This window comes from Carassius gibelio, chromosome B20 (genome assembly GCF_023724105.1).
Source record: "Carassius gibelio isolate Cgi1373 ecotype wild population from Czech Republic chromosome B20, carGib1.2-hapl.c, whole genome shotgun sequence".
NCBI lineage: Eukaryota > Metazoa > Chordata > Actinopteri > Cypriniformes > Cyprinidae > Carassius > Carassius gibelio.
Genome location: NC_068415.1, coordinates 19,127,084 through 19,151,587, shown reverse-complemented (window position 1 = coordinate 19,151,587; position 24,504 = coordinate 19,127,084). Strand labels below are relative to the sequence as shown.

General features: G+C 36.8%; 2 protein-coding genes across 5 annotated transcripts in view; one reads left to right on the top strand and one right to left on the bottom strand.

The window, feature by feature from the left end:
- LOC127983926 (dynamin-2) overlaps window positions 1-14,357 on the bottom strand; it is a 54,706-nt gene extending 40,349 nt beyond the window's left edge. Inside the window, exons 1-6 of one of the 4 annotated variants that reach the window (XM_052586326.1) lie at window positions 13,136-14,357; window positions 10,596-10,701; window positions 7,093-7,234; window positions 6,242-6,373; window positions 4,394-6,113; window positions 3,914-4,135 (exon numbers count right to left, since the gene is read on the bottom strand). In XM_052586326.1, coding sequence (XP_052442286.1) covers window positions 3,914-4,074 — 161 coding nt within the window. In that variant the 5' untranslated portion in view covers window positions 4,075-4,135; window positions 4,394-6,113; window positions 6,242-6,373; ... (1 more) ...; window positions 10,596-10,701; window positions 13,136-14,357. Of the gene's footprint in view, window positions 1-3,913; window positions 4,136-4,393; window positions 6,114-6,241; window positions 6,374-7,092; window positions 9,528-10,595; window positions 11,296-13,135 lie in introns of those variants that run through there. The other 3 variants (XM_052586327.1, XM_052586328.1, XM_052586329.1) reach the window with 3 other exon arrangements.
- A 100-nt stretch (window positions 14,358-14,457) lies between these two features.
- Window positions 14,458-17,981, top strand: LOC127983928 (inosine triphosphate pyrophosphatase). Its single transcript, XM_052586332.1, has 8 exons — window positions 14,458-14,620; window positions 15,464-15,521; window positions 15,626-15,690; window positions 15,770-15,843; window positions 15,947-15,978; window positions 16,287-16,399; window positions 17,071-17,147; window positions 17,704-17,981. The coding sequence occupies exons 1-8, from the start codon at window positions 14,558-14,560 to the stop codon at window positions 17,831-17,833; spliced, it is 612 nt and encodes a 203-aa protein (XP_052442292.1). The 5' UTR covers window positions 14,458-14,557; the 3' UTR covers window positions 17,834-17,981.
- The last annotated feature ends 6,523 nt before the right edge of the window (window positions 17,982-24,504 follow it).

The following is a 24,504-nucleotide window of genomic DNA, read 5'->3' as shown; positions in this document are numbered from 1 at the left end:
TTCGTCTTCATCCGCTTATTTCATCCTGTCCTTTTCCCAGCCAACTGGAATTACTGTAGCAAACAGATATGTACAATAATGCAGAATTGTGCACTGCCTGTGTGTAACATCGTATGAATAAAATAAACATTTTAAGAAATAATAGCAGATAGTTTAAACAATAATTTAATCACACTGAGTTCTATGCCTCCACTGAAAGTCTATTTCAGCAAAACTTGATGCACAAAACAAGCTGAAACGTGATTGCTTGAATGCTCAAGAACCAGCATAGCAAGCATGTTTAAGCAAAACAGGCAAATACGGTTGTGCTGTCATTTACCATATTTGATTTGTTTTATGTATGTGCATTGGCCACTGCTTATAGGAATGAAGGCCTAAAGCAAATATGTTCATTATATAAAGGGATTGTGTCTCTTTAGAAAACTTGGATTAACTGCTTGACTCATGGATTACTTTTACAAAGATGTGTCTTAATTTGTGTCTGAAAGATATGAGGGAAAGAAAGTAATGACAGAATATTCATTTTGTGGTGAACTATCCCTTCAGTACTTTTGGTATTTTATACAGCTATTCTAAACTTCACATTGCTCCACTTCTTACATTACTCTTAAGATGTGTTCCCCTTTTTAAGTCACTTAATAAATGATTCTTCTAAATTTATAAATGCAAATGTAATGTAAACCAGTGTGAGAACCTGGGAAGTTCCTCAAAAGAAAGTTTCCAAACCCATCAGCTGAATTTTATTTCTTTATTTTAAGATGTCTTCTACTGGTCATGTAAAAATCAACTTCTTACTCTTCTAAACCCAAGCACTATGCTCCCACTATCAGTGAGATCTAATTTCACTAACCCATTTCTCCGGGCATCTCTGGTGTTCCACTGACTGCAGTGATACTGAGATAACAGATGGCTGAGCGTGCACTGCTCTCCTCCATTCATATATAACTCATTGCTATGGATACGTGTACTCATTATTTCCTGTGCATGAGCTCTAAGTAGGCCATCATATAACTGCACCAGGAAAGTTCATTCTGGTACATTAATGATTCCACTTCATTCCCACATTATTTCATTCAAAGGAAACAAACCTATCGTATGGTTTGTGAAGACAAAATATAGCACTGCTCATGCATTGCTCAAAATATAGCACATGACACTAGTAAAGGTCATGGGTTTGAGTCCCAAGGAATGCAAGGACTGATTGAAATATATATATTTTTTAAATAAATAGAAACTAGAAATGCCAAGGTCATGGGACAATGCATGACCTGAAAAAATGTATTTCTTCAATGCAATTTAAGTCATTTTGTTCATAAACATATAATATATATACAGACAAGAAGAAGCAACGTATGCATTCAGCTAGCTAATTCCTTTTGTGTTCTTTGGAAGAAGACATACATTTTGAGTAAAATGAGGATACGTTGAGAATTTGAATTCTCCACATATCACTTAATTAAGGTGATGTGACTTATGAGAGTCTGCCTTTTTAAACTCTGCTGCAGTTCAACTAAAATATGAATGCAACACAGACCAATGAATGCAAAACATCTAAATTAACCAAAAACAGTCCCTTCTCCTCATAGGAGCTATGTTTCCCATTACAGTCCAGAACTAGGCATCAAAACCTCCATCTACTTGCAGGAGATTTTCATTTGTGTGTGCATCTGAGGAATTCCTGGTGCTGTTTTGACTCCTTCATGCATTTCATAAGCTCTTTGTGAGTACTCAACTGGTAAAAATACCGCCATATGCACAGACAACATACAGTAGGCACATTTAGCCCAGTACACAGCATTGTTTTGAATGTTATGAATGGTAGATAATGTTTTGAGAGAGAACTAAACAAGGAAAATCTAAGTGTGAACACACTCTAAATCTTTGCTGACAACTTGCTTTTCCCTGCAAAGTGCTATAGGTTCACATATTAATGGCTATTTACATTACCAACTGTAATTAGTTGTAATGCGGTGACACATAGCTGTCATCATGTGTCACCAAGTGTGTACTCATCATCCTTATTATAAATTAGTACAGCTTCAGAGATAAATATGTGCATCACATCTTAGTGTGTTTCAGAGATTACATTTTGATATACAGTATATGTGTAATTGCTCCAAGATAACTTAAGGTCTTTGGCCAAAATAAATTGTTCTATATAATAAGCTATCAAGAATGTTAGAGAATCAATAAAAAAAATAACAGCCTGTCTTTCAAAAAACTAAACTGGGTCTTCGGTAACTGCCTAAAGCATGTTGCCTCAACCCACTGACCGAGATTTTAGGATGATGGTCAGAGCGCTTGAGTGCCTCCCTCTCAGATAAGCAAGAAGCTTGTTCTCAGTCCGACACACTTATCTTAAGCAGGCAATATCTACTTCACTTCAGCTCACCAAACTGATGTGCACTGAGCAAACAATAGCTTCCACTAACAATCACAGCTTCCTGTTGGACAGGCCCAGTCTTTCCATGCGGAAATCAGCATGTAAAGAGAAGATCCTGTGAGCTCCTCTTGAGCTAAAAAAATAAAAGATTACTAAAGACTTGAGGCTGTGTGCCTTACAGGGATTCTTAAAGGGGTCATACAATAAAAAAACTTTTACATTTTGGCATCATGAAGATTTTCTTTTCATGTTTTTAAAGGAAGTCTCTTATGCTCACTAAAGCTACATTTATTTGATAAAAAAATACAGTAAAATAGTAACTGTGATTATTATAACAAATTAAATTGTTTTCCATTTTAAACATTTTTTCAAATGCAATTTATTCCTCTGATGGCAAAGTTGAATTTCAGCAGCAGTTACTCTAGTCTTAAGTGTCACATGATCCTTTATTGTGTTTTTTAGGGAATTTATATATATATATATATATATATATATATATATATATATATATATATATATATATATATATATATATATATATATATATATATATATATATATATATATATATATATTATATCATTACACTGTTGACCCTACCCCTAGATCTTAACCCACTCTTAAACCTAACCATAATAGCAAACAAACACCTAACAGTTAATTTTTTACGTATCTACACAGCAGTTAAACACACCTAAGATTAAGTGGGAACACATGTGTGTATTTTAATTTTACACTTACTTTGAGCTCTTTAAACACTGTTAGTTAGAAAATTAGAAAAACGTTTACTATTAGTTTTAAGTTTATGTGCCAAAACAGTCACTTTTTGTATATGACCACATGTTTTGAGTTCAGAAAGTTGCAGATGCTTTCAAAGTACATCAGGCTATCTCAAGAGATCAAAGAAAATTGACATTTTTCAAATGGCTTCCCATAAAAAAATTTAGGCTAAATTACGGAAAAATACGTCACACCTAATAAGTGACCGACCAGATTCAGAAAACCGATATTCTTGAAAATAAGAAAAATAAGTTGCCAGCTTGTTTTAATGATCCGTATTGTCCAGAGAAAATGAAGTCAGTCTTCAGATTCTGCATGGCTCACGGACCTTGGCTTGGCAGGCCATTAGACAGATGGAGGAAGAGGTAGTGACTGCTCCCGACTACAGATGAGACCATCTGCACCTGCTTCAGTGATACAGTTCAGTGCCTCTGCAGAGAAGTGACTCAATTCAACATCACTAGCTGATTAATCAGACCATGTTGAGTTTATCACCAAAGACCAATAACTATGTCCACATGGCCATGTAATATTTTGTATCTCTTTTAGAATGCTGATTGGTCTATAATCAGCCCTCAGTCACCCTGATACCTCGATCAGGCAGGCTATTGACATTGTGCTGTAATTAAAAACACATGGTCTGTTTGACCAGTAATCATGACATTAATGAAATCTTAGCACACCTCTGGTCTGTTGAACTGAACTGTTAATAATAATCAACTGCAGTGCCTGTTTATGATGGTGTCATACCTGCCCACGAAATTTTCCAGGACTGAGCTCTTTCCTGCGCTCTGACCCCCGACGACCGCGATCTGCGGCAGGTCCAGGTCGCAGCTCTGTCCGATGGCGCTGAAGGCGTCCTGCAGCCGGTTCACCAGCGGGATCAGCTCCTCCATCCCCCGGTTGCCCATGGTTACGGAGCCGCGAGGATGCTGCCGGCGCGCGAACCACGGGACGCAGCGGACAGTTCTCCTGTGATATATTAAAATATACATTAAAATTGAGAGAGAGACAGAGAGAGAGAGGGAGAAAGAAAACAACGTGAAAACTTCAAATAAAGGAAGGTTTTTATTGTTGTGGTTTTGTTTTTGCCCCCCATACATAGACTTTTAAAGCAAAACCACTCAAATAATATACTGCCTAACTTAAAATTACAAAGTTTATTTTCTTTACAAAGTAAACGTATTGAACATACTAACCAGTTTCGTTTGTAAATCACAGTTTAATTACCTGATGTGAGTTTTTCCGAGCGCTTGGTCCTGACAGACGCAGCAGTTGAGAGTAACGGCGCTCGAGAGCAGCAGCGACTAACGTTAACTTAAAAGCACACACACACTTTACGACGAGCCCAAATAAACTATAAGGCGGCATATAAAGAAACCACATGGACTATCTCCAGTGGAAGTTGACTGTTTTATCCGCTCGTCTGTCCCGAACTTCAACTTATGATCGAGACCTGACAGTGACTGTCCGCTCGTGGAGTGCGCGTGCGCGTGCTCGCGCAGACGCCACTCCTCTGATCAGAGTCTCGAGGTACAGATTTGATTATATTGTTATTTATTTTATAATATTTATTATTATGTAATGCACACAGCTGAATGAGATACAAAAATAAAATAAAAAATTCGAAGTAATTTGAAAAAGTAAAAAGTGACGTAGGTGAGTCTACTAGTGGCACTGTTCTTCCACAGTCTGAATGATTTCAACAGCGGCAGGTAAATCCGATCTGTATGTCAATAATATGTTCAAACGCAAACCTCAAATCAATATACAATACAATACATCAAAATAATATAAGTGAAATTAGATAAGAGTTGTTAAGTCAAGAATAAATGCAACACCATGGTATAAACAAAGCTACATTATATATAAAATTATAATTGTTTTCATAATTAACAAACAAAATAGGATAGCTACTATATGTTTATTATTTTATTTGTTTTTATGACCCACCAGCACTACCGAGCGTGACATTCCCCCACCCTCATTTCATCCAGTAAAAATAACACTTCACAGCCACTACAGGGTTGCCAGATAGTTTGCTTCTGTGTGAAGTCTACAGTGCATTTCACTTTACAACAGTAAAATAAAAACTGATATTTATTGTCAGTGACTTTATTATTATTTTGGTTTTATTTGTTTCAGGACCATTACCCCGATTCACTCTTATTGTTTGATGAAAGAATGACTTTGAGACAACAGTATTTTCTTTTAAATTTAGTTTTTAAGGTTGTTTAAACTTAAAGCAGTCCAGCAAGATATAATGCAAACTGTAAATTTTCATTATTGGAGTTTTTAGGTAAATATTATTTTACAAGAAAATAGTATTTCAGTCTTTCTACCTCAAAATGTAATGTTATGTGCAGTTTTTATTTGTAATCATTTGTCAAATTTATTAGCAGTTTCTGAAAGAAAATGTTCACCTCCAAATTTTTTCAGGTACTGACCCTTACACTTAATTTTATCTGAACATATTGCCATCATTTGTACCATAAAGTGTGTACCATAAAGTGTACCATTGTGTTTTTTTTTTTTTTTTTCTGGAATAAGATGAAATATGAGCCAGGCTGTATGCCATTTTGTTAAAGGTGTTGTGACATAAGAATGCAACTAAGTTAATTTCTTAACCATGAAAATGATGCACATTTTGCCAAGTGAAACCAGATGTTAATTTGATAAAAATAATAATAATTCGCTTTTTTGAGGCACACATGGTGCAGTCTGGGTGTTGGCACATAGTGTCTTCTGTAGGTTTCTTGCTGTCTGCTGTAATGTCTGTGGAATGGTGTGAGGTTTGTGTCCCTCTCCTGAACTTCTGCAGCACAGCAGCACCTCGTTGACTTCACTCTCGATTCACGAGAGAACACACACGGAAACACGGCTTGAACATGTTCAACAACTGACATCCTGAGTGCGGAGTCACGACACACTAAGTTCAACATGAAGAGCCCTGTGGGGGAAACAAAAGAACAGTGATCATGGGGGGAAAGCCAAATGTATACAATATACAAAATATCTCAGCATCAGAACTTTCAAAGAAAAAGTATCAAAACTGACCATACAACTTTCAGTGCTTACCTCGAGGGGTTGATAAGCTGTAAACTTTCATCAGAAGTGATGTTTCTAAAAAGGCAGGTGGAGGGCAGCTCATGCCCAGGGTGGAGTCTTTGCTATCAACGTCAAACATGATGACATCAAAAGAATGCACTCCTATCTAAGTGCAGAAAAAGAATTATACTTTAGATACAGCAACTTAGTAGATCATCTGGTAACGAAAAACATAAATTCCACTATCTCTTTCACATAAGACAGATGACCAATAGATATCATGATTCCCCTATGCATTAAGAAGCATAACAAATACAAGAGTTCATGTAGATGAATGCAGATTTATATTTTGATTGAAATCTATACATTATATGTACACAGATAAATGAGACTGCCACATTTTTTTTGAAAATAAAATACTCGCCAGCTTTTTTTCTTTTTTCAAAGAGCATCAGCAAACTTTAAAAAGGCACTATGACTTAAAATCATTAAGACAAAACTTAAAATGACCTAAAAACAACCCAAACTTCCTCAATAACTTGGAAATAACTTGGGTCTTGGAAAATCTAGATATAAAAGGTAGCCCATTTTTAAAAATTGTTTTCAGACCTGAAAATTTAAATAGTCAAAATTGAAAATGAATAAAATGAATTAATTTGTTCTCATTTGTACATTGCTTTGAATAAAGGGTCTGCTAAATGAATAAATGTAAATGCAATTATCAAAATTGAGAGTAAAACATTTTTTTAAGAAACTTATCCTTATCCAGTAAATCATAAAAACTGGAAAAACATGAGGCCTTCGAATATTGTTGTGGAAAACGGGGGGGGGGGCTTGGAGTCAAAAAGGTTTAGAATAACTAAATCTAGATGTTCTCTCACCTTCACTCTCCAGTGTCTTGATGTGCTCCAGTCCATCTCACAGTGTAACATTTAGCCTCTCTTGCACACGGCACAAAGTCATGCACAAACTGGGCTAAACCACCACCACCCAGTCCCACCAATAAGAAAGACACTGGGTGATCTGTTGGAAAACATGTGACAGACTAATCAGAATAGATTTTTTGTGAAATCAACATCAATAGTAGATCAACATTATAGTGCTCAATGTGATTCAAGAGCTGTATTTCAGTCTTCTGAAGCTATACAACATCTCTGTGTAAGGAACGGACTAAAATCGACCAGTTATCAATCACTGTATCAAATTACTGTAATAACCGAACATGCTGCACCATTTAGACGATTCTGGATACATGCTAGTAGAGCTGCATGACCCTGGATGAATGCAGAATCACGATTATTTATTAATTTTTTGGTTAAAAAAAGATCATGATTCTGAACAGACAACTACAACAATATAACGCAATTTACGAGAAGTTCTGACAAAATGTTAACTGCTGCAATTTATTCTAGAAATATTTTTAAAATTTCTGTTTGAATGCATAGTTTAATGACTTACTCATAAGGACTTAACATGACTGAATTAGCTTTTTTTTAACAAATCATTGAATGAACTAATCATTAACAATTTTTTTTTTTTTAATCAGCCACTTGTCGCCATCTACTGGCAAAACGATGTATTGATATCCTTAATAACCAAACTGTGCGCTTCAGCTGTTTGTGAAGCTGTTTCACACCTATACATGACAACTGTTCTCCCTGGGTACGCAGCAGTGCAAACACAGATTTATTTGTTCTGCTGTGATTGTATTTTTCAAAGGTTTCATACACACTGCTGGATCATTTTTATGTAGGAATAAGATTGTGAGGGTGTTTAAATCAAGATCGCAATCTTTTAAAGTTTAATCGAGCCACTATACGGTCTAGATGTAAGATTTAGGCAAGAGCGAAATTGTGACTTTTCTGTCTGTTCCATAAACAAATCATATCTTTGCAATATAACACATACACTACAAACATTTATGAGGATGTTTTTGACAGCCCATGGTCATTATGACCTGATGTTACATGACAACAGCTGCATAAAAATTTATTCCATTAAATAAATAACAGTACATTATATGAACGTGATTACATTATAACCTATTTTTGGGGGACATTAACTATTTTTTTTTTGGTACTTGAAGCAGTAAAATTTATAAAATAAGCAACTGTTTACCATTGCAGGCAATAAAAAAAGAAAAATCAATTTTGAAATATATTTGTGATGAGTGGGGCGGGACCGAGAGCCGTGGGAACGGAGCGAGGCCGGTGGAGTGATTGGGAAATGAGCGACACCTGCTCCACTCACCGGTCTCGGCCCCCACGGAGGAGATCGGAAGGATACAAAAAAAAAAGAGCGACGACAGTGAAGGACGAGTAGCAGTAAACAATATTTCAGGGTTTTTTTCCTGTATTTTTGGAGATATAAATACAGCCTTAGGAAACTCCAACACAGGACATGACTATAGTATTTTAAGTACATACTCCTTCTTTAATTAAAAAGTTAAATGATAGCATCCCTTTTGAATGTAAATCCTGTTAAACCTACACTTGGCTTTTTAATGCTAGCACACTTACCTTTATTATTGATTGCATCCATTCCTAGAATGGCTAAACCCACCACCATAACTTCATGGTGTGTCCAAAATGATATCTTTATCACCCGTTAAAGCAGGGGCATTAGAAAAGAGATGGTTTGGATTTTTTCTTTTTCTTTTTATGAGCAGAAGAAGCTAGCAAAAGAGACCAAACACTGAAATCTCCAGTTGTTCTATATCATCTAAGCCATCAGATTCACGACCCTGAGGAACTAACAAAAATACAAATCTTATTGAAAAATTGTAAATTGTATTATAGACCCTTTCAGAGAAATATATATATATATATAAAATACAAATATTAAAACATTTCATTATATCTGTTATAATATTTTTTTTTAATGTGTCATAGTACTCTTGTTAATACCATTGAAGGCTGACACGGAAGAGAAGAAACTGTTGAATAAACACATTATTTTAGTTTTCTTTCCACACAAAAATTCACAGAGCTTCATAAGATTACAGTTGAACACTGATGTCACGTGGACTATTTTAACGAACAATGTCCTCACTACTTTTCTTGGCTTTGAATGGTTAAAAGCTCTTGAATTTCAACAAAAAATATCTTAATTTGTGTTCGAAAGATGAACAAAGAGGTTGAGAATGACATGAGTGTGAATAATTAATGACAGAATTGTCATTTTTGGGTGAAATACCCCTTTAATTCTGCAGTTAACCAATCAGATTCAAGAATTCCATAGATATTTGTAATAGTGTGCAACAGTTCCTGCACACATTCTTCAATTCAATTCAATTCAAGTTTATTTGTATAGCGCTTTTTACAAAACAAATCGTTACAAAGCAACTTTACAGAAAATTATGTTTCTACAATATTTAGTAGGAGATAGTAGTTTGTGCACATTTGACAGGATTTTAGAAAAAATAAAAACAATAATAATAATAATACAAGACGTAGTCAGCTAGAAGATGAACTATCAATAGTATTAATTAAGTTATTATATGATTCAGTCACACATTTAGCAATAATTGTTAGTTCTGTTTGTTGATTCAGGGTTAGCATCATCTGGGGTCCTCTGAGGGTCAGCATCATCTCTTCTCAGGTGTTCTGGATCCAGACTGGAGCTTGTGTAAATCCTAGTAACCACGGGATGTAAAACATAGAAACAAAATAGAGACATCATTAGCATAGCTGCTGATCCAACAAAGTAAAATTAGTTTAACCCAAGCTAATGAATAAAAAAGCACCTTTGATCAGATGCAACTACACTCACAATTTAAAAGATACATCATTCGAATGCTTGGCCAAAGAGATGCGTTTTTAATCTAGATTTAAACAGAGAGAGTGTGTCTGAACCCCGAACATTATCAGGAAGGCTATTCCAGAGTTTGGGAGCCAAATGTGAGAAAGCTCTCCCTCCTTTAGAGGACTTCGCTATCCTAGGAACGACCAAAAATCCAGCGTTTTGTGACCTTAGGGTGCGGACCTTAAGCTTCATTTAAAAGTTAAAAGCCATGAGCCAATCCAACAAGTTACCAAGATAAATCACAATGTTACAAATTGATTAGTAGAATCAAATACGTTTTTGAAAACTGGGCAATAATGCACAAAAAAAGTACAAAACTGGGAAAGGGCTACAATCTGATGAAGCCTTGCAAATTACTAAAACATTCTTTTGGCATGATTTGCATATTTCAATTCCCTAAAACTTTAAATGAGAGAATCATGGGTGATGTAGTGTTCCACCATGGACTTGAACATCATGGACATTGAAAGCATATGCCACTGATTAATAACCTTGTAGCTCATAGTAAAACAGTTTTGAATGGTTTAGAAGTCACCATTAAAATCAGTTCTGCTATGGAGAAAATGAATGGGACTTTTACTTCTGAAATAGATTGTAGGCCTGTCTCTCCTTCACAGCGGACAACAGCTCTGGTACTGACGCAAGTCTAACAGGAGCGCCATCCTCCCCCTGACACAACTCAAGCACTGCAAACAGAAGAGATTGGTGGAATTTGGTGCAAACCAGAACAAATACAGGGAGGACGAATGAGGAATCAGACTCTTCCTTCTGTTGTCCGCTAAGACAGTGAATTCGTACAGCCCAGCCCTGGGTGAAATGTTCCACAGCCAGCTTTATGACATGCTCCTGAGATAAAGTTACGCAGACATACCGGCCCCCCACAGCCAAAACTCTGCCAACTTATGCCAACTTATGCCAACTTTACTGAAAATATCCATGATATCCTAGCTCTTCTAAACATTCTCAGGAAGGAATTACAGAATTATCAAAAGAATAAATGTGTAGAATCAGATTTTCAATTAATCAGTTGTTCTAGTTCACAAAACTAGCTTAGAAAATAGTTTGAACCACTTTAATCATATAAATAGTGTTCCTGTAGCTCAGTTGGTAGAGCACTGCACTATCAAGCACAAGGTTGGGTGTTCGATTCCCTGGGAACACATGATATGTACAAAAACTATATATATATACATACAGGTCCTTCTCAAAAAAATAGCATATTGTGATAAAATTCATTATTTTCCATAATGTAATGATAAAAATTAAACTTTCATATATTTTAGATTCATTGCACACCAACTGAAATATTTCAGGTCTTTTATTGTTTTAATAATGATGATACAGCTCATGAAAACCCAAAATTCCTTTCTCAAAAAATTAGCATATCATGAAAAGGTTCTCTAAACGAGCTATTAACCTAATCATCTGAATCAACTAATTAACTCTAAACACCTGCAAAAGATTCCTGAGGCTTTTAAAAACTCCCAGCCTGGTTCATTACTCAAAACGGCAATCATGGGTAAGACTGACCTGACTGCTGTCCAGAAGGCCATCATTGACACCCTCAAGTGAGAGGGTAAGACACAGAAAGAAATTTCTGAACGAATAGGCTGTTCCCAGAGTGCTGTATCAAGGCACCTCAGTGGGAAGTCTGTGGGAAGGAAAAAGTGTGGCAAAAAACGCTGCACAACAAGAAGAGGTGACCGGACCCTGAGGAAGATTGTGGAGAAGGACCGATTCCAGACCTTGGGGGACCTGCGGAAGCAGTGGACTGAGTCTGGAGTAGAAACATCCAGAGCCACCGTGCACAGGCGTGTGCAGGAAATGGGCTACAGAGAAGAAGCACTGGACTGTTGCTCAGTGGTCCAAACTACTTTTTTCGGATGAAAGCAAATTTTGCATGTCATTCGGAAATCAAGGTGCCAGAGTCTGGAGGAAGAGTGGGGAGAAGGAAATGCCAAAATGCCTGAAGTCCAGTGTCAAGTACCCACAGTCAGTGATGGTCTGGGGTGCCATGTCAGCTGCTGGTGTTGGTCCACTGTGTTTTATCAAGGGCAGGGTCAATGCAGCTAGCTATCAGGAGATTTTGGAGCACTTCATGCTTCCATCTGCTGAAAAGCTTTATGGAGATGAAGATTTCGTTTTTCAGCACGATCTGGCAAATGCTCACAGTGCCAAAACCACTGGTAAATGGTTTACTAACCATGGTATTACTGTGCTCAATTGGCCTGCCAACTCTCCTGACCTGAACCCCATAGAGAATCTGTGGGATATTGTGAAGAGAAAGTTGAGAGACGCAAGACCTAACACTCTGGATGAGCTTAAGGCCGCTATCGAAGCATCCTGGGCCTCCATAACACCTCAGCAGTGCCACAGGCTGATTGCCTCCATGCCACGCCGCATTGAAGCAGTCATTTCTGCAAAAGGATTCCCGACCAAGTATTTAGTGCATGACTGAACATAATTATTTGAAGGTTGACTTTTTTTTGTATTAAAAACACTTTTCTTTTATTGGGCGGATGAAATATGCTATTTTTTTGAGATAGGAATTTTGGGTTTTCATGAGCTGTAAGCCAAAATCATCAGTATTAAAACAATAAAAGACCTGAAATATTTCAGTTGGTGTGCAATGAATCTAAAATATATGAAAGTTGAATTTTTATCATTACATTATGGAAAATAATGAACTTTATCAAAATATGCTAATTTTTTAGAAGGACCTGTGTGTATATATATATATATATATATATATATATATATATATATATATATGGTACTTTTACAGTATCTGTACATCTGAAACATTGGACAATTGCATTGAACAGATCAACAGGTACAATTCTTCCAAATTTAAGGAAATTAGAAATTAAAGAAATTATGAAATAATATACGTTTTAATAAAAAGTTACAGGTTGACATCTGACAAAAAAAGGGGAAAAAAGCTGAAACTGTGGAATATCATTACAACTTAAAACAAAATAATTCTAATTTAATCTATCTTTTTAAATGGAATTTATTCTTGTGATGCAAAGCATCATTACTTCAGTCTTCAGTGTCACATGATCCTTCAGAAATTATTCTAATATGCTGGTTTGGAGCTTAAGAAACCGTTTTAGTTACATTATCACGAGGCATCATTTAATGCATTTATGCAATTGCACAGCAGATGGAGTTGTAGTCTCCGTACCACCTCCGTACCACTCGAAAGCCTTCTCTCTCCTCTTTTCCGGAAAAAGCGCTCCCAGTTAGAGCTGTAATCGGACCTTAAAAGTTAGGCCCGACAGGACCCGAGCCCGACAAGTACATTTTGATTGACTGCTTTTTTAAAGCCCGAACCCGTTTACAGCCCGACATTATTCAAATGTGCGCACGCACACAGCTCTTTTGCCTTTTGTCAACAATGAGTAATTTATTCATGTTTTAACATAATTTACTCATAACTAACGTAAACTAGACCACTTGGAAGTCGGAATAAAGAAATAAAATAAGTCCTCTGTGACATTGTAACATCTCAGCATTCTAGACATAGGCTCATTTAACCTATAAATAGACCAACGCACCAATAAAAACGAGTCATTTAAAAAAAATTAAATTAAGATAAATTTTAAATTAAGATGGGTATTTGGCAATAACGAAATTAAGATAAAGGCTCCGCCGGATTTGCTTTATTTAATAAAAGAATAATGCCAACATTAGCGTAAATACTCTGTCAACATTATGCATTTAAGACTCGATGAATATTTAGTTATCATTTGAAAAACCTTTTTGTGGAGGAAAATGACTGAATCCACTGTAGATGGCTTCAGCGCTTTCCTGCGCTCACTGATGGTGCGTCATCATTATTCACTCATTATTCTCATTATAAGCATGGTCAAAGCTTTTCCACACCTCAGAGTTTGCTTTACTTTCTGGTGCAACCAAAACGTAATCACCAGAGGCAAGTCTCCGTTACACCTGCTCAGCATTCATTTTCGCATCTTTCTCGCGCTAATCGAAACACATCACATGACCGCTCGTTTACATCGCAAACCGGAGCGCAAGCCCGAGCCCGCGTAAAACGATAGAAATTAAGCCCGAACCCGACCGAACCCGTCCCATCGTAATCCGGGGATCTGAACTCCTCTGGCTGCGAGGCAGCAAACTCATGCTTATGGATCAAATCCTCCTATTCCATTAATTTCTATTCAGATTGATCAGATGAATTATAAACTTTTTCCCAGGCTGATAAAACTAATTTACTAAGTACTTTAATGTGCATATACTGGTGAAATGATTTCTATTCTACAGTCGTTGACATGTGATGACGCTCTTACACATGTTTTGCACTTTCCACTCGGAGTGATTTTACAGAAGGACGGGCACTGAGCACCCAGCGATTGGTCAGTGTGTGAGGAGGGCGTGTCTAGAATGCGGTGAACTCGTTCCCTGATTGGTGCATGTTTTTGCTAAATGAATACGATTGGTTAGTGGTGTGACGGAGCCGAGTGTTTGACAGTGAACTTCCGACAGTGAAGTTGTTGTATGACCGAAACCGTCTGAAGCATGGCAGCGCCCACCGTCAGAGCTGTGGTCTTCGTTACCGGGAACGCGAAGAAACTGGAAGAGGTGGGAGTGTGGCGTGTTTACAAATATCGATTCAGTCACAAACTATCCAATTTAAAACAAAATGTGAAAAAGTGTCTTGACTTGCATTGAAATGAATAGTCTTTGCTCACACGCCGTACTGTAAGATTTGTTTTTAGAAGCTAAATAAATAATAAATAATTGAATTGTCCAATAATCACTTCTCACTCCTAAATAAACGCCTAGCAGGTTATTTAGTCTGAAAGATGATTTTTAGATTCAAGTTGACTTAATGCACACGTTTGAGCTATTTTATAAATGGGCTACAAAACACGGCCTAAATAATTATTAATTAATTAATTTATTTAATATTATTTATTTGGTCAGTTTGGTAACGTTACTTACAATCATTTTCAATGAGCTTTGCAATTTTGGAACCCTAATATCCAAATTTGGGGCTTGTCTAAATACAGATTGATACCATGAACTTTTAATTGTCTAACAACAGACAAAACGATTTAAATGTTAAAACATTACATTGGGTAGACAAAATTTGTTTAAAAACAGACTGGAATGGGTCAAAATTTGGGTTAAAATAAAATATGACAAAATGTGAACACAGTAATATTATGTTATCAAAAAGATTACAATTAATTAGTGCTGCAAAAAAATTAATCATGATTAATTGCATAGAAAATAAAAGTTTGTTTACTTACTATATGTGTTTGTGCATATATATATACACACACACACATATTTACACTTGTATACAATTTATATAATGTAAACATAAACTTTTATTTTCGCGATTAATCATTTTGCAGCCCTAAAATGATCTTATTTGTAGAATCTGTCTATCAATCTAATAATCTCTTGTTTAAACAGGTAATTCAGATCCTTGGTGACAAATTTCCCTACAAACTGGTTTCTGAGAAGATTGACTGTAAGTATTTTATTATTACAGGCTATTATTCTTCTGCTTTGTTGACTTAAAATATCAAGCGTGTCATTGCTGTATTTGTTATGTGTTTATGACGTCTCTTGCAGTGCCTGAATATCAAGGGGAACCAGATGATATTTCTATACAGAAGTGTCAAGAAGCTGCAAGGCAGGTTTGTATATTGCACACTTTTTTTACTTTGGTTTCCTTGGTTGATGCCTCAAACATGACGTTATGTGTTTTGTGTGAAGGTGGATGGGCCAGTGCTGGTAGAGGACACCTGTCTGTGCTTCAGGGCTCTAGGAGGACTTCCAGGACCTTACATGTGAGTCTTGCTCCTTTACATTCTGTAAATATAAAACAGTGATAAGGTGTAAGCATGTTAAACAGGTCATTGTATGATTTAATTTTTTTTTCACTCTTCACAGAAAATGGTTCTTGGATAAACTGAAGCCAGAGGGTAAGGAACTTTAACAGAAATGTAGGTTACTACTGAATACTGTAATTTTCAGTCATTTTTATGAGGTTTTAGTTAAATTCAGTTTGAGTTTTTATTATTTTTGAGTTGGTAATCGTAGTGCTTAAACTAAACTAAATTTCCATTAGCTGCCCAGTCAACATTTGGTTTTCATTTAGTTTATATTTAACACTGAACACTGTTATTTTATGTTATTTATATTTTAGTTTTATTTCTTAAAAAGTCATCTTTATAGACATAGGCAAAAATAGGAATATCTGCAAATAGAGCTGTTTTGTATATGTTTGTAGGGTTGTATAAATTGCTAGCGGGTTTTGAGGATAAATCTGCCTGGGCTCTGTGTACGTTTGCTTTCTGTGCTGGAAAAGATGAGCCAGTGCAGCTGTTCAGAGGAAGAACTGAGGTGAGCATGTTTATCTACTCTCGTGATGTAGTGGTTTTACATTGAGCTTTAGTGCCCATACAGACATTGTTTGCCCTTTCTTTTTTCTGATCATTTTCTGTCTTTACTACCATTCAATCAATAAACTGAATCCAGATATATGGTATATAAGTACCACAAATGTGTAATGTACACTACCACTCAAAAGATAAGGTTCAGTAAAATGTATTAATGTTTTTGAAATAAGTGTGCCATGCTCACCAGGGATGCATTTATTTGATTGAAAATATAGTAAAACCAGTATTACGGTATTGCTCCTAGATGCTCAAAAACATTTATTATGATTATCATTGTTGTCACATTGTTGTTATCATCAATTGTTACCACAGTTGTGCTGCTTAATATTTTTTTGGAAACTACTGTGTGACACATTTCTTTCCAGAATTTCTTAATGAATTGAAAGTTCAAAAGAGCAACATTAATTTGAAATCGAAATCAGAACGCTATAAATGTCTCTTTTGATCAATCTAATGCATCCTTGCTGAATGAAAGCGTTTATTTATTTTTATTTTATCTTTAAATCTTACTGACCACAAAGTTTTAACAGGTAATATATATAAATGTGTGACACTGAACACTATAGCATGCAGGTTTTGATTCCTACCTCCAACATTTCTAATAATTTTTTTCAGGGCCGTATTGTAGAGCCCAGGGGCCCGAGGGATTTTGGGTGGGATCCTTGTTTTCAGCCTGATGGCTATGAAAAAACGTGAGTATCTTCTTCTCATAACTTTGCATTTGTGTTTCTCATGTTCACCAGTAGGTGGCAGTATTGGTCAAAGCAAATCCTTTTGAAAAGCCTTAACTTTGATTTAAAGCTGCACGCTCTGGCGGTTAATAAACCGAACTGCGTCCGTTTTGCGGAAGAACATTGTAGCCGGAGCTACTTCTCTCTGTTTATGTCTATGACGGATCACAGAGGTACTGGGTTACTCCGCAGCGGTACCTAACCGAAGCAATCTAAAATAGTCCGAATATAAACACTTAGGTGTACTCTAGTGATTCAGGACAGGCCAAAAACACGGTTTGGAAAATGGATTCATTGTGTACTCGATTATTATATAAAGTTTGGAAATTTTGAACACTCAAATAGTTACAGACAGCAGATCTAACCAAATGTACAAATATTTATGAAAGACTTTTCCTACAGTCCATGTTATCACATTATAAGAATGTTGTAAAATGCTTTATAAAAAAATGCAAAAAAAAAAAATATATATTGATTTTGTTTTTCTCATCCCTCTGTGCTGTGTTTCTGTGGGCAGTTATGCTGAGCTCCCTAAAGAAGTGAAGAACAGCATCTCCCATCGGTACCGTGCCCTGGCAGCCTTGTCGGAAAACTTCTCCAAGCTCAACGACACACCGGAGACCAAGCGTGCAAAACACCAAGACTGAGTACTGTTCTCTTTCCAAACGGATTCAGCCAGTCCGAGCTCGGCTCTGCTCATCAGGCTCTGATCAAAGCCCTAATGTGCTGCTCATAAACGGTTTCTAATGTACTCCATCCGTATTGTCTTTTAAATAAATGCTTTGTTTATAAAAATCACAGTACATCTGCATCTTTCATTTTCACAATTAGTTTAAATTAGTAATGGCTCTAAGTTCTCATTAGCCATAGTACTTACAACTGGTTTTATATAGAAACCGTTTATGGTGTGTCCCCATTTGGTTTTCTTAGGAAACGTGTGTGTGTGTGTGAGAGAGAGAGAGCACAGGGCAGGTCTGAGGATAGATACATGGGGAATTCAGAGTCATAAATCTTCAGGATGTTCCTGTGACACCTCCTGTTTGTTCATCTGCCCTCTGTGCAGGGGGGATATGAATCCGTATTACAGTTATATCATCTACTGTTTGCGTTTCTCATTATTAATGGCATGCAGGGAGTGTTTGCACTGCTGTTTCTTGCATTCTCTCTCTCATTCATTCACTCACTCACTCAATTTCTCTCCCTAATGACAAAGAAGCGTTCATTGGTAACACGTGCACATGGATGCATCTGATTCAGAAAGCAGCCTCCCACTTTCTCAAAGAAGGTTCTAGAACATATTTGGTGAGGAAAAAAGATGTAATATCCTTTCTACTGTATTGTTCATTCTTCTTTGCGTTTATCAGTAAAATACAGCACTAGAAGCATTTGCAAATCATTAAATCATTTTCCGCTGCACGCAAAAGTGTTTTAAATTTACTAAAAGGCACCAACTGATTTACCTTTTTTTTTTTTACCTGATTTAGTCTAGTTTTACCTAGATTAGTTCGAGCTGTGGGTACATTAAGATTATAATTTAATATAAAGATTGGGAACGCAATGAGTAGTTACCAACTACTTTTTGTTGAAGCAAACAACAGCAATAGGATGGCAAAAAACCCATAATTGCTTTGTAAATCATTAAGTACCAATGCATTATCCTTCGAACAGCAAGTGAAGACCAGAAAACTCTAGTATATAATGTACAATGATGTGTAGAAAATGTACAATCTGTTATAAATCTTAAGGTACCGTGATACACAGCTTCTAAAGGAGGCAAAAGATAAGAAGAGGCATGCTGGTATTCTACATTTGGTAACCACATACATTTTGTTTTCTCAACATTTAAGACCAACTTTAAAGTAAAAAAACCTTGCTTGAATAATATCAAATGCTGAGTGTAAGTCAATCAGAGCTTGTTGTTGTGTAGGAGCAGAACAATAGATGACAGTGTAGTCTGTTTAAATGTGGAACATTGCTTTTTCAGTATTTACTTCTAATCTATTTATATATACTCACCTAAAGGATTATTAGGAACACCTGTTCAAATTCTCATTAATGCAATTATCTAATCAACCAATCACATGGCAGTTGCTTCAATGCATTTAGGGGTGTGGTCCTGGTCAAGACGGTCTCCTGAACTCCAAACTGAATGTCAGAATGGGAAAGAAAGGTGATTTAAGCAATTTTGAGCGTGGCATGGTTGTTGTTGCCAGACGGGCCGGTCTGAGTGTTTCACGATCTGCTCAGTTACTGGGATTTTCAAGCACACCGGACTGGACTGGAAAAGTGTTGCCTGGTCTGATGAGTCTCGATTTCTGTTGAGACATTCAGATGGTAGAGTCAGAATTTGTCATAAACAGAATGAGAACATGGAGCCATCATGCCTTGTTACCACTGTGCAGACTGGTGGTGGTGGTGTAATGGTGTGGGGGATGTTTTCTTGCCACACTTTAGTTCCTTTAGTTCCGATTGGGCATCTTTTAAATGCCACGGCCTACCTGAGCATTGTTTCTGACCATGTCCATCCCTTTATGACCACCATGTATCCCTCCTCTGATGGGTACTTCCAGCAGGATAATGCACCATGTCACAAAACTCAAATCATTTCATTGGTTTCTTGAACATGACAATGAGTTCACTGTACTAAAATGGCCCCCACAGTCACCAGATCTCAACCCAATAGAGCATTTTTGACATGCGGTGGAACGGGAGCTTCATACCCTGGATGTGCATCCCACAAATCTCCATCAACTGCAAGATGCTATCCTATCAATATGGGCCAACATCTCTAAAGAATGCTTGCAGCACCTTGTTGAATCAATGCCACGTAGAATTAGGGCAGTTCTGGAGGCGAAAGGGGGTCAAACACAGTGTTAGTATGGTGTTCCTAATAATCCTTTAGGTGAGTGTATATCAGTAAATAATAATGCTTCATACTTGTTATGGAGGCCTATTCCACTCACAAGAAAAGTAACGGAGTAATGTTGAAATGTAACATTGCATTGCTGAGGGAAAAACAGCATTTTAAAATAATTAAAAAGTAGAAAACAGATTGCAGCAAATTGCAATAATATTTAACAGTATTCCAGGTTTTAATTGCAGATTTAAGAAACTTCTGTTAAAGCAATAAAAAAATATTTTTAACTGTAGCTTATGCGTGATGATATTTGCATGTGATATGCTTGTTACTGAGAGCCATAACTCAGACTCATTGTACCATAAATGCCTTTATAAGAATAGGAGCAATAAACCACTTTTGGTCTGCATAACCTCTAGTTCAAGGTCTCTGACTCAATCCAGTCAGCTTTTATCAAAGACCTAATGTTAAATTCATCAGAAAGGAGAATATAGTCACTAAGCTACAAACCATTTTTAGGGCTATAAAGCAAACATTTTAAGTTTATTACCATGGATCATGACTATATGTCTTCTGGGTTCAAATTTCAAACCAAAGAATAGTTGGTTTTTACTCATTCAGAGGTTTTTATTCATTCAGAGGCCTTTTACAATGGATATGCACCCATATTTTATTCGGAGCACTGAGGAGGGAAAGAATTTTGAAAAACACCTGAGGTTTGAATTCCTCATGGTTGCACGGGATGATTGGGATGCAAACAACTGCTGAGAGAACTGAGAGCAAATGGCTAGGGGAAAATATCTCCGGTATTCAGGAGCTCATTCAAACTGTCTATGTCCAAACCACATGAAAACACGGCCCGCGTCCCTGTCCTGGCTCCTGCTGGGCTTATGGGAGTGAGCCCATAAACATCAAGGAGTGGCATCAATGGAAAACAAAGAAAGATGGTGAGAAATTGGCACCTTATGACCCTCAATTATACACAACAACATTCCTCAACTCCTAATCATGTGGAAATGCTTTTGTCTAACGCTTTTCAAGTTCACAATGTGTAAACATGTTGTCGGATGTCTGTCTAGTGGGCAAAACAAGTGTTTAAGGTGAAAATACATCCTGTAATCATTAATACATGCTGTCTGGAGAAATGTTCAATTATCTTCTAAATGGCCTCTGGGTATTTTTTACAATTATATGTACAGTTTTGGTTGATGCACGTTAACATCAATTTTATAATGTTTTTGAAAGCAGTATCTTTTGCTCACCAAGACCGAATTAGTTTGATCAAGAATATAGTAAAAACTCAAATTTTGTGAATTTCTATTGCAATTTAAAATAGCTGTTTTCCTTTCTAAGTGCATTTTCAAATGCAATTTATTCCTGTGATGTTAAAGCTGAATTTTCAGTGTCATTCCTCCAGTCTTCAGTGTCGCATGATCCTTCAGAAATCGTAATAATATGCTGATCTGCTGCTCAATAAACATTTCTAATTATTATCAATGCTGAGAACAGTTATGCTGCTTAATATTTTGTGGAAACTGTGATACTTTTTCAGGATTATCAGAAAGTTCAAAAGAACAGCAAATCTTTGTAACCTTATAAATGTCTTAACTGTCAATTTATCTTTGCTGGAAATTATAAATTTCTTACACAAAAACAAATCTTACTAACCACAAACTTTGAAAGGTTGCATATACAGGTATAGATATAATAGAACTGTCCATTCAGTCAAAACTATAAAGACTAGAGTCTCCTGTGATCTAATGGACCTGTAACTTCACACGTGAGAATGTGATCACCAATCGTGTGGCTGAACGAGGCTATAAACTGCACTCTTACTCTGCAGGATGTCCCATAATGTGTAGGAATCCAGTTTAAAAGGTCATGACCCATCAGGAGGCTTTCACAAACACCTGGCGTTCTCCTCCTCATCTTCAGCGGGACATTTATGTTTGGAAGCACAGTTCCTGTTTAGGGAAAACGTGTTTATTGCCTTGTTGACTAGACAGCAGCAGGTGATCTAATGTTTCGCATACATTGTTTAAAGCGGTTTGAAGGGTGAAGTGAAAAGAGAGGCTTGTGGCAGATTTACCATCTGACAGAACAAAATCTGCTTTTTATATCATTTTGCCATATCCAGTGCTGTCAGAATGAGTGTTCAAACAGCTGATAAAAACATTTTTGTAGATCTTTTTGTTGTTGTTATTGGATAGTTTGACTTGTACAATTGTAAACACTTGATCCGTGCTTAAGAACACTTTTTCATTGGAGGAACAATATTATAAATAGAGGACTCGTATTTAAACAACTGTTTAAAGTTACAAATATTTTAATGATGCAGTTGTTTCATGCAAACACACAGATCTTTGTTTTACAACACATGAACTGATGGACTGGGTGGTGTGGATTGCTTGTGGATTATTGTGGTGTTTTTATCAGTTGTTTGGACTCTCATTCTGACGGCACCCATTCACTGCAGAGGATCCACTGGTGAGCAAATGATGTAATGCTAAAGTTCTCCAAATCTATTCCGATGATGAAACAAACTAATCTAATCTTAAGTCGACTGAAGGGGAGTACATTTTCATTTTAGGGGAAGAACTCCTTTAACTGTAAAGAAGATTAAACTAAAACTCATCCTGGTGCACGTATGGTCTTGAAAACACATGTAATACAAAATAAAACGGCAGCATCCACTGTGGACACCATTCGGAAGTAAATTTGACCTCTGGTGAACTCTAATCTCCAGGACACATGGCAGGTGTGACCTGTGTCACGGTGTTGGAAGTCTTCATGACTGTAGGTAAACACCTCACTGGGAAAGATTGATGCTTCCTGCTCCATCGCGTTCAGCAGCTCAGCAGTGACTAATGCGTCCGGAGACATGGATGCTTGATTGAGGTCTGTTCTGCAGTCAAGGTCAGTTTGAGATTGATCAACTGCACCGGGAGTAAAGGAAACTGGAGAGAGGGAGAGAGAGAAAACAGGGCACGTTTTGACCTTCTCACCCTCAGGGCTTCATGTCACGAAAAGCATCTTGGACAAAGATTTAAAGCTCTGTGTGGCCCAATCACATCCATTACATTGGACAATTAAAAGGAAGATAAAATACTTAATAATAATATTTAGAATATTGTCTGTAAACTTTTGGTTGAACTATTCTGTTAAGCTAAAGTAAAATGAGAAATGTTGCCTTTTAGTTAACGATATTAACCTTGATGTGTATAAACAGGATAGTATGGATCTGCCCAAGTGCTTCTGGGACTCATCTATCACTGGTTTTGCCATTCATCCATCAGCCTTGCACCATTCACTCCTGTCGTTTACAATCCTTTAACCAAGTCTGGATTTCCATTGAGCACCATCCCATCAACCAGCCTGCCATCATTCCATATACATCCCGTATGAAATACTCAAATGTCCATCTAGAGGCCTTGACTAAATCTTCTGTGACTCTATCTCTCCTGCTCCCACTCTCAGGACGTCTGCTCATCTCATCAAGTTCATGTTAGCCGTTTTCATCGTGCTCCAAACCCTGGACTCTGACTGAGTGAATAAACATTAGGATCAACAGACAGATAAATATTTCCTTTTAGTGACATTTGAAGTCAAAGGTAATAAATCTGGTTCTTCATAAATTTTGGAATATACATCTTGGGTGTAATGATCTGTGTATTGATGTTATATATGTAAGCCATTGCTTCTTTTAGTTTCTAAGCATGTTCATAAGGAGAGATGTTAGAGGTTAAACTGGACAAATTCTGAGAGCACAGCTTTATAACTTACCTGAATTATGAATTTAAGTGTCCCATAGGCACATTAAATTAACCTGAAGGTCAAAGGTCACAGCAAAGCAAGACAGCTTTATAAACAGGGAAGGTTAAGAAATATCCTGCTATTTCGTAGAAATAGATTACTGGACAGTTCCATGTTAAAAAATATTGCTGTTTTGATTCGAAAAGCAAACATCTTGAGGCCAGTGACTTGGAATATTCTGAGTGGAATATTCAAAGTCATCCATGGCTTTCTCATTGTTTATGTGCTGATATTTCTCATCATTTTCCCATATCCTTCAATGTCTCACAGGAATCTGAAAATGAAACAATTGACAAAAGTCTGAGTTAGTATATACACAGATCTTTGCACACTCAACCTGTTGTGCAGCTAAAATAGACCAGACCAGATTTGTGCTCAAAAGACACATGCAAAGGAAACTTCACTTCTATGTCTGGAAATGCTTCCTTGCAGGGGATTTAAGTGCTAAAAGTGTGCACCTTGGAGAAGAGCCTTTGGGGGGACACATCACCTTGTCTTTTTCACTTTGCGAAGCACCTTTTATCCCCTTGTGAAACGTTTCTCAAAGTTGCCTGTTTTACAGATCATGCCTCCTGTAGCTCGCAGGACACATTCCGGGCCTGCTTACAAAACCATTTCTCCTCTAAAGAGCTGCATCACTCTGCGTTT

Bases quoted from the DNA above. Each gene is read 5' to 3' on its own strand.
- LOC127983928 (XM_052586332.1), top strand. From the start codon at position 14,558: ATGGCAGCGCCCACCGTCAGAGCTGTGGTCTTCGTTACCGGGAACGCG. The intron at 15,522-15,625 runs GTAAGTATTTTA...CGTCTCTTGCAG, and splicing joins GGTTTCTGAGAAGATTGACT to TGCCTGAATATCAAGGGGAA. The intron at 17,148-17,703 runs GTGAGTATCTTC...TTCTGTGGGCAG, and splicing joins CCTGATGGCTATGAAAAAAC to TTATGCTGAGCTCCCTAAAG.